Consider the following 24,301-nt stretch of genomic DNA (forward strand, 5'->3'; position numbering starts at 1 on the left):
ATTATTCCTCTTATTTTTTTAGAATTGGATATAAATTTTTGACTCTTATTCAATTAGACGACCATCTTATCCTATAAACTTATAATCAACAAAATTTAATATTTATCGACAAAATAATATAATCGAACATTTTTTAAATATTAGAGATTAAATGGATACCTTTTAATGTTGGGGACTTAATTAAAAAAATACAAATACTAGGGAAACATAAAAGTAGCTTTATTTTATAGTACAGTTTTATCCTCCGCATTGCCACATTTAAAAATTAATAATCACTCCTCCAAATTTCTTGAAAGTCGAAAGAAAATCTAACTTGTATTATTTGATGTGGTTTGATTTTTTCTTAATTTTTTTTTGTCAAATTACTGAGCGGCATAGTTAATTTTAACATCTACCACCAATAGTAAGTGTATAATTAAAAAATGTTAAAGTACGGGATACTAAATTGGAATTATTAGATTAAAGTGAAAAACACTTAGGATATATTTATGAAAATAATCCAAGTTCATGGGCCCTAAACACAATATGCCCCTTTTGATCGAATGGGTCCATTAGTCGATCCACTATTTAGGCCCAATAATGGCCCAATTACAAGAACTCTTGGCGGGGCGGGCTTCGGGAAGATGAGAATCGCCCATCCTCCTCATTTCATTTCCTTTTGTTTATTGTTCTTCCGGACATGTTTGAATCCTTCCGATTCATTTTCTCGTTTCCTCGTTAATTGCAGATGAAGAGAGCGATCTCTGCTCCCTAAAAGTTGCGTCGACTCCGCCTCCGAGGTTCGCTCTTTTCTCTTCTGCCCACTGGGAAGCTTTCAATTTGTGTTCTAGGGTTTTGGGTCTTGTCTTCCGATCCATAAATTTATCTTCGATATTTCCGTAATCGCTGAGATTTGTTTCTTTGTGGGGATTTCTCTTGATGTATTGTGTTTTTTTTCTTGGCAATTGATTGACATGATCGATCTATTTCTTATGACGTCACTCTGAAACTCAGAATTAAGATCTATAAATTTCGCGAGACTCGAATATTACCTGCAAAATATGTACCGATTGACAATGGTTGATTCGAAATTCTCTCATTCCGCTTTGAATTTCTTTTATGTTTTTGATTTCCAGATTTTTTTTCACCGTAGCAATCTGATAGACTGAAGACGGTGTAGTAAGAATTGTATTTTGCTCCGAGGGTTAGTTAGAGGGAGGATCCAATCGATTCTGGTTGTTTGCTTGTCTGAAGAGTTGGACATATCAGTATTAGAGAAATGCCTGCACAGAAGATTGAAAGTGGTCATCAGGATACCGTTCATGATGTGGCGATGGATTATTATGGCAAGCGCCTTGCAACAGCTTCATCCGATCAGACCATTAAGATAATTGGAGTCAGCAACTCAGCTTCTCAGCATCTAGCCACGCTTACTGGTCACCAAGGACCAGTTTGGCAGGCTGCTTGGGCGCACCCAAAATTCGGGTCGTTATTGGCTTCGTGTTCTTATGATGGACGTGTGATTATATGGAAGGAAGGCAATCAGAATGAATGGACTCAAGCTCATGTTTTTGATGATCACAAATCATCGGTTAATTCTATCGCTTGGGCTCCTCACGAATTGGGTCTATGTTTGGCGTGTGGTTCGTCTGATGGGAATATCTCAGTATTCACCGCAAGGCAGGATGGTGGTTGGGATACATCGAGGATCGACCAAGCTCACCCACTAGGTGTTACTTCAGTTTCATGGGCCCCTTCGACTGCACCCGGTGCTCTTGTTGGTTCTGGCTTGGTTGATCCTGTACTAAAGCTTTGCTCTGGTGGTTGTGATAATACTGTGAAGGTTTGGAAACCATATAATGGAGTTTGGAAGATGGACTGTTTCCCTGCACTTCAAATGCACACTGATTGGGTTAGGGATGTTGCATGGGCGCCTAATCTTGGACTACCGAAATCTACTATTGCAAGTGCTTCTCAGGATGGAAAAGTTATTATATGGACGGTTGCCAGAGAAGGGGATCAATGGGAAGGTAAGATATTGAATGACTTCAAAACTCCTGTCTGGAGGGTCTCATGGTCTTTGACTGGAAACATCTTGGCCGTGGCTGATGGGAACAACAATGTGAGTTTGTGGAAGGAAGCTGTTGATGGGGACTGGCAACAGGTGACAACCGTAGAGCCATGATCCAGTTTTAAAATTTTTGCAGTGCATTTGATTTCAGGCTTTATAATCTGCTTAGTACATGAGAGATATCTTGTTTCTTTTGGAATATATATCCTTTGACTTGTTTTTCTATTTTAAATCATTTAACTACTGATTCACTTTGAACATTTTACTATGGCCTTTAGTTCGCTTGAAAGGAACGCTGGTAAGCATGTCTGTCTCCTTACTATCAGTTTGCCGTTGTGGTAGGTAGGTTCAATAGAAGATAGGGCAGAGCCAGATAGGTCTGTAACGGTGGCATTTGGATCACCATTTTAGGTTTTTGTTTATAACATTTATGGTTGGGAACCACGGTGGGTTGACCTAGTCGTCATTGGTAAATGACTTAAAGGGAATGAGTTCAAATCACTTGAGATTTAATATCCTAAGAGTTTCTTTGGTAATTAAATGTATCAGATGATTGTTTCGTGAGATTAGTCAAGGTGCGCATAAGATGGTCTGACAGATATAAAAAGAAAAATTTAGTTTTCGAAAGATTGTGCATCATATGATGGTATCTAAGTTAATTAGATGGAGCTTGCAGGAGGGAGCCTCTGATTTATGGGGACGTTGTTACTTAGCTGCATGAAAAGTTTACAAGTTGGAAGGAACTCTGTATATTATATTTTGATGACCTAAAACTCTTCTGTCTTTCATACCCCCACCTGAACCATGCAATTCTTACCCTACCGACCCATTGCTTGCCCAGCTTTGCACATGGGTCGACTCAACTCGAGCCAATGGGTTAGTAGCTGCCTTTAGAACCTCGTAAATCATGGGGACTTTATTGAGAGGCTTTAGTCAAATAATTTGCACCACAGGTGTGAATAATCTTCTGTCCTAACTTCTCATTGTTGGGTTCAAAATCATTTTGTATCTTCTACAGTTCTACTAGAGTGATTAGTTGATGAAAATGTAATTGGTATACATGAAACAGAACTACTGTGCAATGTTAGACATTGTTATTAGGAGGAGGGCTTTTACATGCAGGTCTTCACCAATTTATGCTCTCAATGTGCCATTTATGTCGCCCAGCTCACCGAATTATTGAGGGACATGTCAGTAATCTGGAACGCTCGAGATAGTCGAATGGAGGGTAAATAATTTCTTTTAGAATTTCCTCGATATTTAGGCAGTATATCCAAATATATTGCGGAAATTCGACATATTAGCATGGCCCATGGTTGTTGAATTATGGTTCATCCTTTGTCGAATTATGTCACTGTAAAATTACTTCATTATTTGATTCCGCCACCAACCTCCATAAACCCCACTTCTATTTACCATATAGAGTCGAAGAGTTGACTCGGATAAAAGTACAGGTTATCAATATCATTGGTTTGGCAAGGTTAAACAATGAAGGAGAAATTAATTAATGGATATGAGAATCATATGCTTGAAAATTATTTTTGGTACAATTTTAATCCAATCAGTTTAATTAGTATAACGATGAAAGAACTGCTAAATAGTAACGGGGAAGTAACATTTAAATATGTATATAAAGTCAAAGTGTATAATTTAAGATAAATTTTAACGTTCACACAACAATTACTAGATGTTGCTATAGGATTTGAAATCAATCTTCAAAAGTCTCTCTATTTCTTTACTATTGGACGAACTTGTTGAACCTTTCGAAATTTAGAAAGAAAAGAGAAAAAAAAAAAAAAAAAGAAAGACAAGAGAGAGAGATTTTAGGCGATGATGAAGTTATGCAGAAGCAGAAGATAGCATCCCAAGAACGGCGAGCTGTGCAGGCGTTAAGGCGAAGTCCTCGAATACGTCCGTGCAATGCACGTGAGCGAACGCACGTGCGAGGGTGTTATTGTATGGACACGTTAACGACAAAGCACGTGCGAGGAAGCACCAAGGAAACGACGGTCATCGCGGCAATAGATTCCCGCCACGTGGAAATTGACCAGCATCAAGGACCAATGGGCTGGCTTTTAAGTCTTAACGAACAAAAACCTTGAGAACCCTCTCACATGCTCGCTGACACCACCCCCACCTTTGTCACGTGCTCCCTGGGCCCCACGCCCACCCATTCTTTTAAATTAATTCCCAACCCAAAAATTAAAAATAAAAAAAAGCTCATATTCAGTTCATGTTCAAGTATCTTTTTATTATTATTTTTTACTGCGTATAGTGTAATGATTAACCAAAACAATTAAATATACATATTTTAACCCGGCGGAAATAACTAAACAACCTTATCCATTTTTGGGATCAGTGTCCATTCCCTCAAATTTCTCCACTCCACGAGCATTGGAAAAGAAAAGATCTACACATAAATGATAAACCCAATTCTTGTAATTGACAATAATTTGAATGGAATATTAAGGAAAAATGAGATTGAAATTATTAGGATACATTTTATGTATTTTTATATAATAAATTGGATAGAATGGGAGAGAAATTATAATTGAAGTTTGTGGGAGTAAAGGGATTAAAAGAGAATGGCGTTTTAATGTGTTGATGAAGTTGAGCTGTAAGCGTCGTGCTTAAACGTGGGGAGGAGAATATAATAACGGGTTATGAAATGATGGGGAGGAGTAGAAAAATAAACAATAATAATAATAATTTTTTTAAATTAGTTTAATTATACAATAATTTAGAAGAAAAAAAATTGAAAAAGCACACCTCCCAATGGGAAAATATTATTAGCTAAGGCAGAAGAATCCGGCTGTAAATTTGGACATTACTGGACGAATCACAGCGACAAAAACCTGCAAGATCGATTCTTAGGGGTTGATTTTTTTTTTCTTCTTTTTAACCAAGTAGATTAATGTCTGTGAGTAGTTGGAGCTTGATGTTAAAATGACGTTTTTGGCCCTGGAAGCCATTGACGACGGGTCGGTGGTAGAGAGGTTAAATTTGGAGGGAATTGAGGGGCGTTATTGTCAGAGGGGAAAAATGGTATATTTTGGAAGGGAAAAAAAAGGGGAGAGTTTAATTGGAAACAACTTTACAGAACTTGCAAGTCACTTCCTCATTATTATATTCATCGCCCTCTGCATGCAGCGAGATGCTCATTCTTTTTTCTTTAGAAAAAAAAAAGAAAAAGAAAAAGAAAATGTTGTATTCCGATTTTGCCCTTGCTTTTGCTCCTCAAAATCCCCCCCTCCATCTTCTCCACTCTCCATCGGACACATTTTTGTTTCTCTCTCTCTCTCTCTGCTGTGATTCTGCAATTTCGATTGCTTCGACCGACGAGCTTTTTGTTTCTGTGTGAGTCTTTGGTTTTGGTGCTGTGTTTTGCTGTGGCTATGGAGGTGAACAAGTTTCTGATCGGTGGATATTTCGACGCCGGAGCGGGACAATTCTCGCCGGAGAAGGCGAAGGCTGCGGAACACTTTACCATTGATGACCTACTTGACTTCTCTAATGAAGATGCGATGGTGACCGACGGTTTCTTCGATAATGTGGCGGGAGCTTCGACGGATTCCTCCACCGTTACTGCAGTCGATAGCTGTAATTCCTCCGTCTCCGGTGGCGATCATCATTTCCATGGAAATATTGGCTCCCAGAGCTTCGGCGAGTCTCAACTCTCCAGCGACCTCTGCATTGATCCGGTAGGGTTTTGTAACGAATCGCATTTGATTTTCGGTGTTCTTCGGATTTCGGAACTTCAATTCTGTTGATATTTATCGAAATTTTCAGCAAATTTGATTGAGCTTGGAAATTTTGAATTGATTTTGAAATTTGAAGCAATTCGAATTTTCTAGGAGTAGTTTATAATCAATTCATTCAGTTAGATATATTCTAATTCAATTTCGTCGTTCTTTCTTAATTTATTCTTACAGTACGACGATTTAGCGGAACTCGAATGGCTTTCGAACTTCGTGGAAGATTCGTTCTCAACGGAAGGAAAAGATCTTCAAGCACTTCACTATCTCTCCAGTAGCCATTCAATTTCGAAGCCTCAAACTCCAGAAACTTCTTCTTCCTCGGAATTGCCGCCCTCCGTATCCATTCCCTCCGATACCTCGAAGAACGCGCCGCGTTTCCCCGCCGAAACGCCTCTCCCCTGCAAAGCACGAAGCAAGCGGTCACGCACCGCTCCCTGCGACTGGACCACACGCCTCCTCCACCTCCTCTCGCCGGCGGATCCTAAACCGCCGAAATCATCGACGTCGAAGAAGAAGGAGGCTTCGAACTCCGAGTCCTCGGGCCGGAAATGCCTGCATTGCCAGGCGGAGAAGACTCCTCAATGGCGGACTGGACCGATGGGCCCTAAAACACTCTGCAACGCTTGCGGCGTCCGGTACAAGTCCGGGCGGTTAGTGCCGGAGTACCGGCCGGCGGCGAGTCCGACGTTCATATCCGCGAAACACTCGAATTCTCACCGGAAAGTTCTGGAGCTGAGAAGGCAGAAGGATCTCCAAATGGCGCAGCAGCAACAGTTCATAAGTCACAGTTCAATTTTCGGAGTAACGAACGGCTGTGATGAATACTTGATTTCTCATCACATGGGGCCCACTATTAGGCATATGATCTAGTGGATGGTAGAGTAGGAATCTTAGCATGGACTTCATATTTTCGCAATCACTTTTTTTTTCTTTTCTTTTTTTTTTCCACTTTCCTTTTTGGGTCCATTTTGGTCATATCATAAAAAAACAGAGGAGTTTGGCAATTTTTATTATCACCATTTCAAAATTGAAGATAAATGTAGAATTTGAGAGAGAAAAAAAAATGGAAACAGAAAATAAGGATAATATAAATGAAATGAGAGAGAGGGGTTGGTACAAAAAGCCTAGTGGATCATTATTTGAAGGCAATGTAAACAACCAAGCCCTTTATTTCCTTTTATTTTTTATGTTTCTAATTTTGCAAAAATTTATGTCTATTTCATAATTTGTTTAAAGAAAAAAAAATCAATTATGGCTTTTGTTAACACTAGTTGGGCAGTTGAGGTAATCTGTCAGCTAGTTGGATGGATTAAAGATTTTGATGGAACACAAACTAACAATTGTACTTTTAACTCTAATTTAATCCTACCCGGCCTAATTAACCCGAATTTTATTTGTTCATTTTGCTGCCATATGAAAGAATGTCATCCAGAGGAGCTAAAGATGATCATAATTTGTCAATTTGAACATAAATTAGTAGAAAATACACTATTTATTTTCTTTGAGATTGAAGGTATGATACTCTACCTGTAATTGTTAAAAAAATATTAAAAATTATGTAAGCATAATTCAAAAATACCCCTTCTTGGAAAGAAAAAAAAATCAAAATACATGCTTTCAAACAATTTATAAAATAAAAACGATGGGGAACAATTTTCTAAAGTTAATTTATGATTTTTTGAAATACATCCAAACTACCCATGAGTTTCTATTTTCAAATTTTGACTAAGAATATTTAAAATTACTTGGAACTTTAATTGTTGACAAACACGCTTCTATTCAAATCATATTGTAGTAGATAAATTTTAATTGTCGAATCAAATCCTTAATCAAAACTAGAAAATATATACCAAAACAACTCCTTGATTTTAAATCAATCTTGATGGTTTAGGAGAACAAAATAAACAGTTAGCAAAAGAAAAATATCAAATCAAAATCATGGAGAAGAAGAAACCAAACAAAAACAACTTTGCAGTTTAAGCCAAACCAAAAATAATAGGCCACCAAAATTATTTATTAAGAAAAAAAACAATATTTGCATCTAGCTAGATATATGGCCTAATTGCACATGAAGAACTCATCAGCTTTTCCTCAAATTCACAACTTTTTTTTTTCCCTTTTGGTTTGTTGGGTTAAGCGGTTAAGGATCCCACGTTGAAGACAAAAGGGACCTAATTGTTATGGGAAGATAAAAAGAGAAGAGACCAAGCGATGTGAGGCCGAAGGGAACCTGAGAAGAAAGCACGAGCCAGGAAAGGGGGTTGGCACCTGACGACCTGAGCCGGCCCCCGGCCGAGAACTATAATGGTCCATCCAACCGTTTCGCAGTTACACCCCTATTAACTCGCCTAGATTCTCAATTCGACCTAAAACCGACAACGAAGCAACGGACCTGGAGATTGAAGATTCGACTACGACAAATATGGAGGGGATTGAGATTAGACGACTATAAGTAAGAGATAACCAAACCCCAAAAGGTACGCTGGAACATCTTATTCTCCGCACTCGACTTCTGATACCAACTTAAATATCGGAGCCCCTGTGACAAAAGCTACATCGGTCCTAGTTTCAATCTATTTTGCAGATCATGTCCGTCAATATAAACAATAAAAGATTTTATGATTCCCCATCAAAATTTCCCCTTTTTTTCAACCAATTCTAAAATGAATAATATTTGGTGGCACTTCAAATCCCACATGCACATGGGTTTTGGGACAATTCCAAGGCACCAACATGGGTTTCAGAGTCCCATATAATTAATATATCATCATATCCGATTCGGATTTCGTACCACTTTTATTACATCGTATCCTCTACGTACCGTCCACATGGACGCCCAACGTGTTTCCAAAGTTTCCACAATTCAATTTACTTATTTGGTAATATTCATTGCAACCTTTTTTTCTTCTTCTCCTTATTCCAATGCTTCCTCCTCTTCCTCACCATTTCAATAAGTCTAAGTTTACAATTAACTCACTCTTTTTAAATTTTATAGATACTCAAAGTTGTGAAAGACAACTAATCATCCACATATAGAATTATAAATTTGACATTAACAAAACTTTAAAGCTTGACGATTTATTGTGTCAAATTTAATATAGACATACGTTGGTGTTGAAATTTTATAACCGTCAATATAGGTATTTTTTAATAATTTACTTTAAGGTTAAAATTGTACTCTTTTTAACATTTTTTTTCCTACGAGCACCAATGACAAATACGTCATGCATCAACAAATACCAAATTTGTAGTAGTGTTAATGAATTGGGACACTTTGAGTAATAATGCAAAACCCATTTACTTTTGATCATAATTAATCGATTGATAAAATATTTATTTTCTAAAGGTCATTCTAACTTGTAACAATCCGTTCTAAGGCGATGCATTACTCATGCCACATTGTCTCTTCCCTCCAAGGAGTTATATGGACATACCTTTGGTAAATTTTGTTTATTGATACCCACCACTAATTTCGACATTTTGATTTGCTTATTTGTCTGAGTCTGACCTAAGAAATTGATGCTTTCAATCACGATGGTTTTTAAATTATCTAAAGTTTATCCTCTTAGTTAATAGCTTTTAAATTTTTAATAATTATAAAACAAAATTCAATAACTAGTATTATGAAATACATGGGGAGCTTTTTCCTTTTTATTTTTGATTTGAGAATCACAACAATTTAAATAATTAAACGGAAGAGAATTAGGTAAGAAAATAAATTGAAGGAATGAATTATGCAACTGTCCATCCAATTGCCACCTGACCGACCATACTTCTAAGGTCCATTATGATATATATTATAAATGAAGTGGGGTCAAATTTATAATATTCCTTTTCCTAGGTTATGACTATAAATATTAGAAAGTGTGGGGTGCATTCAAAAATGTCAAATTCTTCATCAATGCACGGAGGGCATAGAAGAGCTGGCTTCTACTGTTGGATTCAAGTTCCTTCTTATTCAACCAATTATTTTTCAATTATTTGTTCTCCCATTTTTTTTAATGAATCATATATTTTATATATTTTGTATCCTAAAATGACGTTCAAATAGTTTTAGATCTCAACATAAAAATAATTCAAAAATTTTAGTTAATATACATATTTATATTTATATTTGATGGTTTAGACCATGAATTTTATTTAGTGCACGTAGTTTAAAATTTGTTACAATTTAGTCATTACAACTAAAAATTTGTAACAGTTTAGTTTTTAATGTGGAAAGTTCTATCAAGTTGCAACAGGTTTCTTGCGTAGGTAGATCAATTTTATTTTTAGATTGGGAGGATTAAGTCGCTATAAACTAAATTATATTTTAACTAGAAGACTAAATTTTATGGGTTAAATTGTTTTAATTTTTAAATTACAAGCACTAAATTATCACCGCGATATTAAAATTTGAAAGTTTGAAGACTAGTTAAATTCAACTCAAAGAATAATGATAAGAGTAGTTGGAAAAATACTTGCAAGTTGAGGAAATTGTATTGAAATTGTGGCCATGGAATTGGGTGCTTAATTGGATCTTTGCATGTTATTTTGTTTGATGAAGATGGGCTAGTTGTTGTCCCCATCTCTCTCTCTCATCATTACAAGTTTACTATACTCTTAAAATAATAATAATAATTATTATTAGAGGAGATGGAAATAATGTGACATATAGTTTTATAAAAGTATGAAAGAAAAAATTTACCAAAAAAAGAAAATTACCAACTATTTGAGCATAGCTAAATGAGTTAAGACAACTATTTCACCAAAAAGTCGTGAATTCAAACAGTGACATCCAGTGGAAACAACTATACGTCTCTCGTTATTCTTGACTTTTATGTTAGGAAAAGAAAACTGCAGACACCTTCTCTAATGAGGGATGACCACAGTATTTGTTGGGTTTTGTAAGGTGAATACAAACAAAGTCCCACACTAGTAAGCGAAGAAGATGATTATGAGTGTATAATATAAGGTATGAGGTTTTTTGGATGAAACCAAAAATAAAGTCGTGAGGACTATGCGCAAAGCGGACAATATCATACCATTGTGGAGATACTCAGAATATTATCACTATATTCAATCATTTTTCCTTTGATAAGGTTAGAGAAATAAAGAAGGTTGAGGAATTAAAGAACATATTCATCATTTCACATATGCTATTGGCTATTCAAAGTGGATAGAATAGAGGGAGTACAAAATATAGTGGTTACCAATAAATTTCCTCATTCATATCAACTTCCATTATGGAAATTCTAAATTCTAATTTTCTTTTCATCTTGGGTCAATATCAAATCATTTTGGTAGGTTGTTTAATGCTCATCAACTTTCTTTCGAATAATAAAAAAAAATATCTTTTAATGAAGAGTATTATTAAAGATACAAGTTAGTCACGTTGGGTCAAAAATATCTCTAATATATAAGATATAAGATAAAAAACAATATTTTTATCAGTAGGAGACCTTTCGGAGCATAAAAAAATAAAATTATAGAGAAGCAATTTTTTTTCTTTCTAAAATTGTGTAGGAATCAACTATATAAAATTTCATGTTTCTCGTTCTGTTTCTAGTTTTTTTCAAAACATAAATAAAAAGTATTATTTCATCATTTTTTACTTACAAAATCTATAATAAATATCAACAAATAAATCTAACATAAAAAATTTCGAAAATTTATTTAAAATTTTAATTTTCTTATAAAACCTTTACTTTTTTTATTTAAATTTTAGAGAATAAGAAACCAGAAACATTTATCAAACAAGTTTCTAATTATCATTATTATTATTTTTTTAAGTGAGAGAACCAGAAACAAGAAACAATTGTCATACACAATTATTTTTTTTCTTAATTAAAAACGAAGAAGAAACGAGAAATAAAAAATAAAAGATGAAAATATCATTATCAAACGAGGCTGTAACGTTGGTAAAATTAATTAATTAAACCCCATTTTAGAATAATTATTGCAACCTTCAACTAACTGATGTTCCACTTTATTTTTTCATGCCCTTTTCACATGTGCTACACCTACCCCCTCCCCCTCCCATTTTTTATTAAACAACAACATCAGTATGTCCTTTTCACAATATGTGTTCCATAACAACTAAGACCTCACAATTCCCATCCATTTTTTAACTTTTCCAATTGTGATACCTCCTTCTCCTACTTTGATATCAATTGTAAGGTTTTAAAAATTAATTTTCATGACTGCGATATTTTGATACCGTGAGTTCTTCGTTTAACTGATTTTCATAATTATCAGTCTTCGTGTTTACATCTATGTCTTTTTCGTCTCTTTTGAATTAGTTAAACTCATGTTAAGCTGACTTAAGTAAAGGCAGTGCGAACTTGTTGAGGACAACGGTACTCCAAGTACTCCGAGTATCTCCATAATGATACGATAGTATCCGCTTTACACATAACTCTCACGACTTTTCTTTTGATTTCACCCAAAAAAATCTAATACCAATAGAACCACGGATCATTCCCTTACTTAGCCAGATACTTTGTTTGCATTCCCCTCACAGGCCCAACAGATTTGAGAACAAAGTGAACGGTTATTACACATTTTAATTCCTTATATTTTGTTTCAATAGAATGATTAGATGGATAAATAGATAAATTTTATGGTACAATGGTTAGATAAATAATTGATGCATAATGAAAAGAAAATGTAATCTAATAGGTTGTAATTCTTACGAAACAAGAAAAGGAGCCTATACACTAATCTTTTTTTTTTTTTTTTTTTTTAAAGTCAATATTAACATTTAACAATTGAAGCAAGGTAGGGATTTATATTTAGATTGATACCTCAATGCACACGAGGAAGCAAGAAAAGAAAAATAAAATGATTTGAAGGTATCATTCAACTAGAACTAATAAATTTGAGAGATGTGTTCAAGGACCTTTATTTTAATGTCCATGATATTTTTATTATAAAAAAGAGACGAAGATTCGAATGTATTAATTTCTACTCACTTAAACATAGAGATATATTAATGTTGACAACGTCGTCTTTTGAAAAGTTACGATAAGAAAAATGTTACTGGAACTAAAATTTATAGATCACAAATATTTTTGAACTTGTTTGAAATGAACATAGTTCAACTGGTCAAGATGTCATCTGCCATGTTCGAATCTTGAACTAAAAAAATCTTCGAATTATTTATTTATTATTATTTTTTGCCTAAGCTACTAAAATAAGATATATTTTAGCTGGGGCATGTGATTTTGGAGGAGTCCATAATCCACTTAAAAATACTTAAGGAGGGCACATGGTTTAGCTAATGCCTATTTGTAGGCTCTATTTAAGCTATATTTATTTCTTTAATCATATTGAATCTTTTCATGGTTACCTTTGCCACATTGATTAATTAATTATTAATCCTCCAATTTCTTACCCTCCACTCAATTCTTTATCCACACTCATCACACTGAAAAAGAAGTTGGATTTGAATTGGACACACCATTCATATTGGGCTCTCTTTTGTGGGCTTGGGCCTATCCACTCCACTTCCATCACCCTGAAAAACTTGGTCCAAACTATGTGTTTAATAAGAATTTAATAAATATAACACTAATAAAAAAGTAATTAAAAATAATCCTTTTTTTTTCTTAAATAATGGTATGAAATAAAGTTACCAAGACCAATGTAATGTCGTATTAAGTATTATTGTGCTGCTGATAAATACTCCATCCATCCATTCCTAAGAGTTGAGTTTAATTTTTATTTGGTCACTAAATTTAGTCTTGATAATTTAAAAACAAAGTATTAGTATATCAAATACTCCGATGTAAGCATAGGCAAATTAGTTAAAGTATTTTTGTTGAACGAGTTTGAATCTCTAAATTTCAAATGTTACACCTAATCTCAAAATTTTGAAAAATGGTATGTTTTAATCTGAAAGGAAGCATTTTCAAAACCACATAAATGAGAGTTTTGCATTTGCATGCCACGAGAAAGGACTGAAAAGGGGGACAAGAACAAACTTTTGTTCACAGCCTCAAATATTTTTGAAGGTCTGAGAGTCAAAAAGCTCGTGATTCTGCCAAAAAGACCATCTTTCTGGTCCCATTTGGCTATAAATTTGGTTCAGAATTGGCACTGAATCACACATTGGCTTATAAAGTCGTTGATTTGGGTAGCAATAATATTAATGGGCTGCTGCTGCTGCTGCTGCAGAGTTTCTGGCTTCTCATCTTTTGGTTATGGCTAAGGCTAAAATCTGCTGCTCCATTGAATTGGAGCCCAAAACCCTGAACCATGGCCAACTTTACCGGGCCAGGGTGAGCCAAATACCCAATCAAAACCCACCCATTTCTTGGCTTCTTCTATTTTGAAGCTTTTTTTTTTTTAATGGAGATTACTCTGGTTTGGTTTTGATTGCTCTTGTTTTTGCTTGTGCAGGAAGTGGCTGCTGATGTTGTTCAGAAGCTGGAACCAGAGGAAGCTTCTGCTGTATTAATTGATGTATGTCTTTATAAACATCTTTTGCGACTGATTTTGGTAACGAGGAAACTACTCTTTTTTTTTTTCCATTTTAAAATAATGATGTTCCCGAATGGTGTAGAAGTGATTTTGGGTCGAGTAATAGACCGGTAATAATTATTTTGGGATTCTTATGGGATGTTCGTGAGTAATTTTAACCACGTCAAAATCATTTCTAATGTTTGACAGTAAGACAGCAATATTATAAAATGACAAAAGTGATTTTCGTAATGTCAAAATCACTTCCCTTGTTCATTTTGACAATGACAAAGGTAATTTTAAAATCACTTCTCTCTAAAAAAAATTGATTTTAGTAAATTTTAAAATCATTTCAAATTGACTTTTAAGGCATTACTTGGATGATAATTTTAAAAAATCAATTATAGTTAAATCTCTTTTCTCAAAATCACTCATTCTACCGTCGCTCCAAACGCACACTTAATCATTCAAACATAATTTTGATCCTATATGAAAATCACAAAGTGTGGAACCAAACATCTTTACTATTAAACACTTTCGAGTCACTCGCTATTGGAGAACTCTCGTTAAAATCTTTTGTTCAAAAGTTACTCCAAGTATGTCCTAAATCGACTTTTAAACTCTACTTAAAAGACGTATGAATACGGGTATTGTTTTTCTTACGCACATATAATTATTATCGTGATGTTTTTCGTGTTTATTGACGTGAGACTAGGTGGTAGAACGATTCAAAACGGTGAATCAGACGATTGAAAGCGGAGAGCCGTCTCGACCGCTGCAAGATTACGTGGAGGGAAGAGAAAGATGCCAATGCTCTTGCCTCCCTACTGAATCCCCAAATCAAATGCAGCTACTCAAAGAACCACTCTCAGCTCCATTCTGAAGCTGCATCTTTCTCTTGATCACAAGTGCTTCTATCATGGTTAAGAAGACTGTTAAATTAAATTCAAGTAGCATGATTTTATTTTGGAAGGATTTGGGCTGTCATTTATAAATTGTAATGAATAATTATTGGCTGATTAAACTGCCACTGATTATATATACAACAATATGACCTTGCTCCAAAATTTAGAAGATGCTGATGAAATCATTTAGTGAATTATAAAACAGTAGAGAAAGTACAAGTTAGAGGTGGAGTAGCAAAAATGTGTCTTTTGTATGTTTGATCGAGATAATTGTGACCTCTTAGTAGAGTCGACTAATGCATTAAAGATGCACCGATAGTACTAATATATTTAAGAATTCTTAATTGACTAGTTGTAAATACATTAATATAGAATGGAGTAGAAATAAAGTTGCTCGAAACCAATTTTTTTTTTTTTCTAGAATACACTAGAACCAGTTTAAGTCTAACCTACTAATTGAAGATATATGTCAATTACCGCTGTATGCTCATTTTGGCTAGTTTAAGTACATTTCGAATTTGATAAAATTGAAGTTTTAAATTTTGACGTTAAAATCATCGCATTGAATTAAATTAAGTATAATGGTAGAATTTTTTATTTTTTATTTTTTATTTTTTTGGTACAAGCTCCCAATACTATTGGAGAAAAAATTGAAGTCCACATTTTTGTTATCTTCTTTTAACATGAATAACGGGAAGATATTAAATCAATTTGACACTGCTTTTTTAAATTAGTGGTTAAATAAATAGAGACACTAAATAAATAATAAATTGTGATATAAAAAAGTAAATCTAAATTCAATATTTGACCCATGTATTGAACTTTTAATCAATAGTCAAACTTGTTTATCGATAACCTCCTTATCTCCTTATCCGGTAATTTACATTTTTAACGAAAATTTTGAAAATTTCGTTACAACAAACAAATTTATATTTAAAAATAAAATTTGTACAAATATATTTGTTGAGTTAAAAAAAAAAGCAAGATTTTAGATATTTTGACTTTCATTATTTATACTTTAGTTAATTAGCTAACTCGAACATAATAAAATAAAATATTAATTATTTTTTTAATAGATGATTCAATCTCTATCCTATAATTTATTTCTAACTAAATAAACTAGTTGAATTGAATTATATTTAAAATAAAAATTTAAAAGCGCCATTTAAAAAGCTCGTGAAAATATGGTTTTAAATTTTAATATTTATTAAAGTAATTTCCTTAGGTGTCCAAATAAGATCACCAATCGCACCGCCAAACCGTATTCCCTCGCTACTGGCGAAGTTGGAGTTTTAGGGTTTCAAATTCCATAATTTTTAGGTCTTTTCGTCCCGTTTGGGCGTCTCTATTCCAAAATACTTTCGGGAGGGAAAACTCCGAACGGAAAATCAAATTCCCGAGGCCCTCTTGCATCTCGATTCATCCAATCCAATCGATCCAGTTCGAAGCAGAGCTCCGGCAGTTTCTGAAGGTGAATATCCTAATCCCTCCTCCATTATATCATTCCATTTCCTAGTTTGCTGAACTTCGGAAACTGGAAATATACTCTTGTATTTGTTTGGTTTTTTATGGAATCTATGCGGTGAAAGTGGAGGCTGTTTTGTATATTTGAAGTTCCACTTGTTTGAGCTTCGTTGAATTTGATATTTCCCACGTTTTCTCAGTGGGTAATTTGAGTTTTTCTTGTTCTTGCGTGCTAGTTGAACTGTATAGTTTATTCTTACGAGCTTTCACGAGGCTAGATTTGTTACATATTCGCTTATGTATCATTTTTTGTTCAGTTTTTAGTATCTAGATTGTTTCCTCGGAATTCGAATTTGTGGGTTTTGTTCTTGTGGAACCTAGATTCCCCCAGCCTCTTGTAGGTTCTTTAATTAAGGTGACTCATCTGTGATTGTTGAGATTTTACTTCCATTTGATGGTCTGGTCTGGTCTGGTCTGGTCTGGTCTGGTCTGTACTGATATTGGTTGGCTTGCTTTGAACTTAAACGTTCATTTTTTTCAACTCTAATAAACTAAAGACATAACTAATTGTATGTTTATGCAGTCGACATATTTATCTTCTAAGTCATGAACACCACTTTGCATAGAACTCCCAACTCGGGGAGGCAGTCAATGTTCTACCAAGATTTAGCATCTCCTGTTACCTCGCGAAAAGGGAAATTTTCAACTCCAGGCCAGGCGGCTGCTGTATCTGCTTTATGGCGGGAGAATTTTGGAAACTCAGATCTTCCTCCTCCACCAGTTTTTACCTTGGAAGACCGCTCAGATTTCTCTCCTGAGTCTGGCATTCCTGATTATCCTCTTTCCCCAGAAATTAAATCAGACCCAAGGACCCCAATCCAAAGTCACGACTTCTCTTCACCGATGAAAAACAAGTCAAATGCCAGCACTTCGTATACACCAACTAGTGGACAACAAAGCCGGCAGGGATCAGCTGGATTTAGTTGGTGGTCAACATCAAAAGGTGGTGGCAGTGAGCAAGAAGATAAAGGAAAAAGTTCCCCAGTCGAAGGTGTGGTTCAGCCTGGTGCTTTAATCATTCTTCCAACCCCAAGGGAAGTTGCCAGACCAGAAGTGCAGAGAAATTGCTTCCCTGCTGGAAAACTCAACGAGGAAGAATGGGTTACTGTCTATGGGTAAGTCCTCTTTCGAATGATGCATTTATCGTCTTTGAGTTGTTATGCATTTTTGATGATTACGGATTATTTTAGTCTAGACATGAAACAGCTAACCATTTTGAGCTCATCTTTCTACCTTGGCTACTTTATGGTATATTCAGTATTGCCTAGCCTTTTCTCTCGGGTGCATCTCTTTCTCTCTCACACATGCATGCGTGCACATGCACACACTACTTCCATCACATATGATAGCATACCCGTGGATTGAACACTGCTGCAAGTAATCGCTATAACATTGAACATCTTCAATTTGGAACTGTTGTAAGCTCATCTTTCTATCTTGGCTACTTTGTTGTTCAAATGGGTGAGTCTTCTTATATATTTCAATTGTTTTGACATGGTAGGTTTGTTCCCTCTGCTTTAGATCTACCTCTATGTTAGTGCTGCAGTAAGCTATTGAAGTTATCGATTCTGATATGCGCAATTTCAGTTGTTAGTATTTAGTATTTGATACAATACAAATCAATGTGATTATTGATTCCAGGTGTTATTTGCATAATGTTGTGCCTTCTTTCTTCAGATTCTCCCCTGCTGATACAAATCTAGTTTTGAGGGAATTCGAAAAATGCGGTGAGATCTTGAAACACGTTCCTGGTCCAAGAGATGCTAATTGGATGCACATTCTTTATCAGGTACCGAACCACCACTGTTTACCTGCTTTATTTGACTTTGTTTGATGTTCTTTTTCTCACTCTTCCCGTCAATGTTGTCGTGTTTAAGATTGGAATGACTTGGTTGCTAGTTAGTAAAATTTTGGTAACATGATAATCATGTATTTTGAAATAATTGCAAAATATATTCACCTTCGCAAGTAAAGATTAAAGAGTTTTAAAATTATGATTGATTTATATGTTGTTAGGTTTTGTGATTTAATTGACACTTGCTGAGTGTTTTATTTGATTAGTAACCTTATCAAATCAATACATAACGTTGGATCAATGGGAAAATATATATTATATTATGTATATGTAATTGATACAGTATCCATATATAAACAGAAAGATGCTAGGTTCGAATTGATCTATATTCAACCTATTAGAAAAACTCCTTGAGTTTTTAATATGTTGTTTCATTTGTTGCTGGTGGCTGGTGCAGAACCGATCTGATGCCCACAAAGCTCTCAACAAAAATGGCGTTCAAATTAACGGGGTGCTAATTGTTGGTGTGAAACCAGTGGACCCGATGCACCGGCAGGCACTCGACGAAAAGATAAATAATCCAGGATTCATGGTTATCCCTCCGGTGCCTTCTAGAACCACAGAACTCCTTGCAACGAGAGGGCCTGTGCGTACCTACAATCTCCAAAATGGTAACAGTAATGCACGGCAGTCGGGAGGTACCATTGCTTCGCCATCGAAATCGTTGGTGTCTAAGGTCATGGATTTGATGTTTGGAGTCTAGGTTAGCTCCTCTCGGCTTATCAATTTTTGTGTGGTAAGAAATTCGTAAACATATGAGAGCTTACACATTGATTCGGCACAACGTGTTAGATTGTTGAAAACTGAGTACACTGTTCACAGTCCTCCATCTTGATCAACTTGTGATTGTTTATCCTGATTCTTACTGTTAAAAAAATGAGACAGAAGGAAATGAAGATTGATGCTTATGATGCTGGAACTTCTTTAGGCCCTTGTTTCTTAGGAACAAAAAAAAAAAAAAAAAGAGATGGGAATCGGAATCAGACGCAGAAGCAGAAGCAGAAGCAGGTAGTATAATGCCCTCCCCAATTTTGAGAAGCTGCTTCTTGTGGATCACACTCAACCCAACTAGTCTACATGAGAATTACAAATAGGTTGGAATTCCCATCTTTTTTTTTCATTATTTGTTTTCGGGAACTTTTTATTTTTTACTTTTTAAAATCATGTTGAGGGAATCTATAAGCATGCATTTATAGTTAGAAATATGCAAATTACCCATCAACAGATATGTTGGGGTTTTATTATTATTAGTATTTTCCACTATGATGTGATTTTTGGAAGTAGAAAAAACTTAGGTTTAAATATTATTGGATCATTTTAGTTTTTTTACTTTTTTACTTTAGTCTTTTATATTTTAAACGTTGGTTCATTTTAATTGTTATATTTTCGAAATCTTTGTTTTTGTTCTTGTCCTTTTAAAAGTGACAATTTGGTTTTTTATTTACAAAATTTTAATAGATATTTTATACATAATGAAAATTATTTAATATAAATTAATGACTACATTTAAAAAAATTTAGCTGAATTGGGAATAAAAGTATATGTTCGGAAGGAAGTCACCAAAATAGTATTTAAATAAAAAACTTAATATGGGTTCGGTTGAAACTTATCCTAAATTTAATGTAAATTGTCTATCTTTTAGTTAAATTAAGAGAGGATTTATGCAGAAAACAGACCATTTATCTAAAATAACAAAAATCTCCAGGTGTTAAGAGTTAGCTTTTTATCCTTGGAAAAGGAAAACAACGGTTTATAAAGTAAAAAGAATTGAATTTGTCAGTTTCGGTTGTACTGTCCTCGTCACGGGCACTGCTCCTTGGACCTTTCAATTCTTGCCACGTGCTAAATCTCAGTAATTCTTTACCATGTCTATTTATTTTACTTGTATTACAGTGCATTCTATCATTTCATTTAACAGTTTCATAATATATATACACAGCAGATTTTACGTTTCGTTAACAACAATACTAATTTAAATTGGTGATTATTTTTTAAGAATTCTAGTCAAAATACCTTCCAACACAGTCTTAAGTATACATGATTAGTGTGTGTTACTATCTAGTTGGAAGTTTTTTCCTGACTTAAATGTGAATTTAAATTAAAAGAATCCACGTAAGTCAAGTATTTTCTTCAAGAGTAATAAACAGTCATCTCTCAATTCCTTGTGTCGATGTCGGTCTGCAACATAACTCTTTTTATCATAAATATGAATTTCTAGCCGTTATTCATAATATATATATATATATTACTATAAATATCAATGTTCTCTCTACCATCTCTATTCTCTTTCTGATGAGGGCTGTTATTTATTTTATATATTATAACCACTAATAAAATATTAACAAAATTTAATAGTCGATAAACAAAGAATTTGATTTTTTTTTTAGTACTGATATCATAATTATTCCTTAAAGAAAACAGAAACATGCAAAGAAATTATTACTCAACTAAGCTTACATTTAAAATGAAAAACTACAGCAAAATGAAGAAGCGCTCTCTTTGTCATAAATGGTTTTCTCAAATTAATTATTTAAAAGCACATTTATTTTATTTTTATTTATTGATATGAGACCATGCCAATAAAAAGAACGTGTTTTGAAAATTTATTTAACGGCCGCAAGAGAGGACGGTAAAAATTGGAGGGAACACCGAGCAGCAGAATAATATAAATAAATAAACTCTTATTTTTATGAACTTTCCCCACAACGCGACGCGCTCGCTGGTCGTTTAACAGAATCCTCATTCCTCCCTCGCGCACCTACAGAGAATCCTGCCCGAAGATACGCCTGAAACTTCCGATATGGCCAGTGCCCGGAAAATGCCGTCGGTGCCGGAGGTGGCGCTGCAACTTCCGGAGACCACGAAGGTGGCGGCGACGGCGTCCGAGAGTGGCAAGATTAGTGGACCTATGGAGCCGCCGGAGCGAAACTTCGGACGTCTGAGAGCTGATTTGTATCAGTTGGTGCTGAGGCTGCTTTGTATCGCTACGTCGGCGACGGCGGTGGCGTTGATGGTTACGGCGAAGGAGGCTAGCACTGTTTCCATTTACGGATTTGAACTTCCCGTTCACTCCAAGTGGTCGTTCTCGGACGCATTCGAGTAAGCTCACTGTTTAATGCCCTATAGTTTTTGGTGATTTGAGTCTGTGTTTGGCTTGTGAGGATGAAAATGGTAGAGAGGAAGAACTGTGAGATCCATCAGTTGAAATGTGTCTGCTCTGTAGAGGAATTAATGGTGGTCCCCTGTAACGATTATCACTGCTAAACTTTCAATTTCTCGTTTGTCTTTTATCCTCTTTATCGTTTGCGCTCCTTCAATGTTTTATTGAAAAGACTTCTGAAATTCGCTTGAGGAGAGGATATGAGAAAATCTCGACGGAGCCTAAAAGGCAGGAAGGGGAGATTAAGTGATGAGATGTGTAGTTTCTGTCTGCTATTTTGGGGGAAACATTTTACTGCTCTTTCTTTTCGTTTCTTAGCGAATTTTCTTGGCATCCAAACAGAGTAGCATCTAGTATATAGTTTCTGATCACTTTTGATTCCATTATTACTGGTTTGCCTACTTTGGGAAAGACCACTTTCAATCTTACCATTGATCGAGTCGCTTTTCTTCTGTTTGGACGCCGACAAACCTGTGCTCCTGAAAAAATAGAATTCGGGAAATCCTCTACGTCCAAGTTCCATGACATCTTGCAAATGAACAGAAATGAACCCGTGAACCGGATTCCTTCTTTCCTCAAAATATTCCCCTTTTCATGTTTGTCTTCTTCTGGACCTGTTTTAGACCCTCCATAAAAAAATGTTGACCAACGGCCTTCCGCTGAATTGCTTTGTCTTTCTGTATTAATATTATTGCATTCGATGGCACCACGGATCACTTAGTTAGTTTCTATTTTAAATGGCAAGAAAACAAAAGGGTTTGTTGCATTTATTTAGACTTTGTTATTATTAAATTGAATTACGTGTTAAAACAGAGTTGAGATTGTGGGTTGTTTTTGAATGAGTAGAAAGAAGTTGAACCCCCGTGAGTTTTTGGTGAGTGCAGGTATCTTGTTGGGGTCTCGGGGACTGCCGCGGCCTACTCTTTGCTGCAGCTGCTCGTTACTGCTTCCAAGCTTTTCAGGAAGTCCCCAGTGCATTGCTCCAGAAGCCAGGCCTGGCTTATTTTTGCTGTTGATCAGGTAACTAATTTATAGCTTAGGGAAAGATGACTATATTGCTTCTGATTTCTTGCGGCCCCTAGTTACATGTTAGCAATAATGGTGATGCTTTTCTCACTCTTTGCTATAAATATGCCACTAAAAAAGCTGGCACTGCTGACTTTAGAGGAAGAATAATATTTACCTTTCGCACCAAGTAACACCTTCTATTGATACTAGAGGGATTAAATCAGAGAAAATACTTGGCTCCTTCATGGTAAGAAGCAATCTTATCCTCACCAACTATTAAATGTTTGATAACTAAAAAAGAGAAATGCAAAATCAAAGACTTTTTATAAAAATTAATGAGTTGTAATTTTTGAATGGTGGTTAAGACAGGTTGTACCTTTTAGGATTTTGACAAACCATAAATTATATTTCTCTGAAAATGGAAAAAAGCAATGGGACTTTTAGAGGAAGATCAATAATACTTACCTCGGAAAAGAATCTTCCTACTAACCACCACTGTTCTAATTGGTACTGATAGTAGCATTGGGAATGGATTTAAGTTTCGTGATAGTAGCATTGGGACAAGTGAAAATAAATTAAAAGAACTTCAGAGAAATAGATTCAAGTTTTATGGTTGTTACCTACTTAAAATAGTATTGTGTTTCAGGATGATGCGGAATTTGAAATTTGGAGATTACGAGTGTGTGTTTTGAATAATTCGTTTTGTGGGTTGCAGGCGTTGGCATATGCGCTGATGAGTGCTGGGTCAGCTGCAGCTGGGATCTCAAATCTGAATCGCACTGGCATTCGGCACATAACTCTGCCTAATTTCTGCAAGCCATTGCAAAGCTTCTGTAACCACGTTGCCATTTCTATTGCCTTCACATTCTTTACCTGCTTCCTGCTCACCACTTCCGCCATTCAATGCGCTATTTGGCTCTCCAGAAACTGAATCCTCCCCACCACCACCACCACCACCAAAGGAAACACAACTTTCTGTAAAAAAATGCTGCTCCTCTCTCTGGTTCCATGGAGTGTCCTTGAATCCAAAGAAACTTGTACCTTGTAGGGCTATATATACATGGCATGGGAGGATGAGAATCCACTGTTGTCTTTTTAGCTGAGATTGTTCATTTAGGTGACTATTAACTTTAATAGTCATATGGTGTACTATTAACTTTGATCCCAATAGAGTTTTAGAAGAATGAGATTGGTTTGGAACTCGTTGTCTAAAGTATTTTTAGAGGAATAATATATAGGTGCTTACGGGTGGAGTAGATATATCTTCGTATTTACCATTCTTACAAAATTGACAACTACTTATTTTCTGGAAGAAAAGAAAAAAAAAATCTATTTTATCTATTGTAGTTGTCGATTTTTTAATGGTTGCAAGTAGGACTCTTGTGAACACCTAAATATTATTCTGTTTAAATTTTATAATGCAGGTAGCAATTTGTCCTAGTTCATGATACCTTTTGTTATGCGAAGTAGGATCTTTTTATGGATTATTGAGAAGACACTTGATTGAAATCTATATTTTATATTACAATTTCGACTTTTACAGGTTTGTCTCGGACCCTCACGAGTATAATTTGAAATTAAAATAAATTTATATTTGGT

At 35.1% G+C, this 24,301-nt stretch overlaps 5 protein-coding genes across 5 annotated transcripts; all 5 read left to right on the top strand.

Annotated features, from left to right (window-relative positions):
- The first annotated feature begins 620 nt into the window (after positions 1 to 620).
- LOC111020468 (protein transport protein SEC13 homolog B) lies at positions 621 to 2,310 on the top strand. The gene is made up of 2 exons (XM_022297155.2): positions 621 to 779; positions 1,116 to 2,310. Exon 2 carries the CDS (start codon positions 1,259 to 1,261, stop codon positions 2,162 to 2,164), a length of 906 nt encoding a protein of 301 aa, XP_022152847.1. The 5' UTR covers positions 621 to 779; positions 1,116 to 1,258; the 3' UTR covers positions 2,165 to 2,310.
- Positions 2,311 to 5,128: 2,818 nt separating this feature from the next.
- LOC111014311 (GATA transcription factor 9) lies at positions 5,129 to 6,988 on the top strand. The gene is made up of 2 exons (XM_022288995.2): positions 5,129 to 5,751; positions 5,983 to 6,988. Exons 1-2 carry the CDS (start codon positions 5,446 to 5,448, stop codon positions 6,676 to 6,678), a joined length of 1,002 nt encoding a protein of 333 aa, XP_022144687.1. The 5' UTR covers positions 5,129 to 5,445; the 3' UTR covers positions 6,679 to 6,988.
- A 6,921-nt stretch (positions 6,989 to 13,909) lies between these two features.
- On the top strand, positions 13,910 to 15,317 carry LOC111019960 (uncharacterized). Its single transcript, XM_022296488.2, has 3 exons — positions 13,910 to 14,069; positions 14,191 to 14,253; positions 14,966 to 15,317. The coding sequence occupies exons 1-3, from the start codon at positions 13,992 to 13,994 to the stop codon at positions 15,131 to 15,133; spliced, it is 309 nt and encodes a 102-aa protein (XP_022152180.2). The 5' UTR covers positions 13,910 to 13,991; the 3' UTR covers positions 15,134 to 15,317.
- A 1,077-nt stretch (positions 15,318 to 16,394) lies between these two features.
- LOC111019186 (mitotic phosphoprotein N' end (MPPN) family protein) lies at positions 16,395 to 19,453 on the top strand. Its single transcript, XM_022295520.2, has 4 exons — positions 16,395 to 16,626; positions 17,203 to 17,794; positions 18,357 to 18,468; positions 18,932 to 19,453. The coding sequence occupies exons 2-4, from the start codon at positions 17,226 to 17,228 to the stop codon at positions 19,235 to 19,237; spliced, it is 987 nt and encodes a 328-aa protein (XP_022151212.2). The 5' UTR covers positions 16,395 to 16,626; positions 17,203 to 17,225; the 3' UTR covers positions 19,238 to 19,453.
- A 1,702-nt stretch (positions 19,454 to 21,155) lies between these two features.
- Positions 21,156 to 23,962, top strand: LOC111019195 (CASP-like protein 3A1). The gene is made up of 3 exons (XM_022295531.2): positions 21,156 to 21,633; positions 22,579 to 22,714; positions 23,418 to 23,962. Exons 1-3 carry the CDS (start codon positions 21,335 to 21,337, stop codon positions 23,631 to 23,633), a joined length of 651 nt encoding a protein of 216 aa, XP_022151223.1. The 5' UTR covers positions 21,156 to 21,334; the 3' UTR covers positions 23,634 to 23,962.
- Positions 23,963 to 24,301: the final 339 nt, after the last annotated feature.

The sequence above is a fragment of the Momordica charantia genome (assembly GCF_013281855.1).
Source record: "Momordica charantia cultivar OHB3-1 chromosome 9 unlocalized genomic scaffold, Mcharantia_2.0 BLBB01000009.1, whole genome shotgun sequence".
In the NCBI taxonomy this organism is placed as follows: domain Eukaryota; kingdom Viridiplantae; phylum Streptophyta; class Magnoliopsida; order Cucurbitales; family Cucurbitaceae; genus Momordica; species Momordica charantia.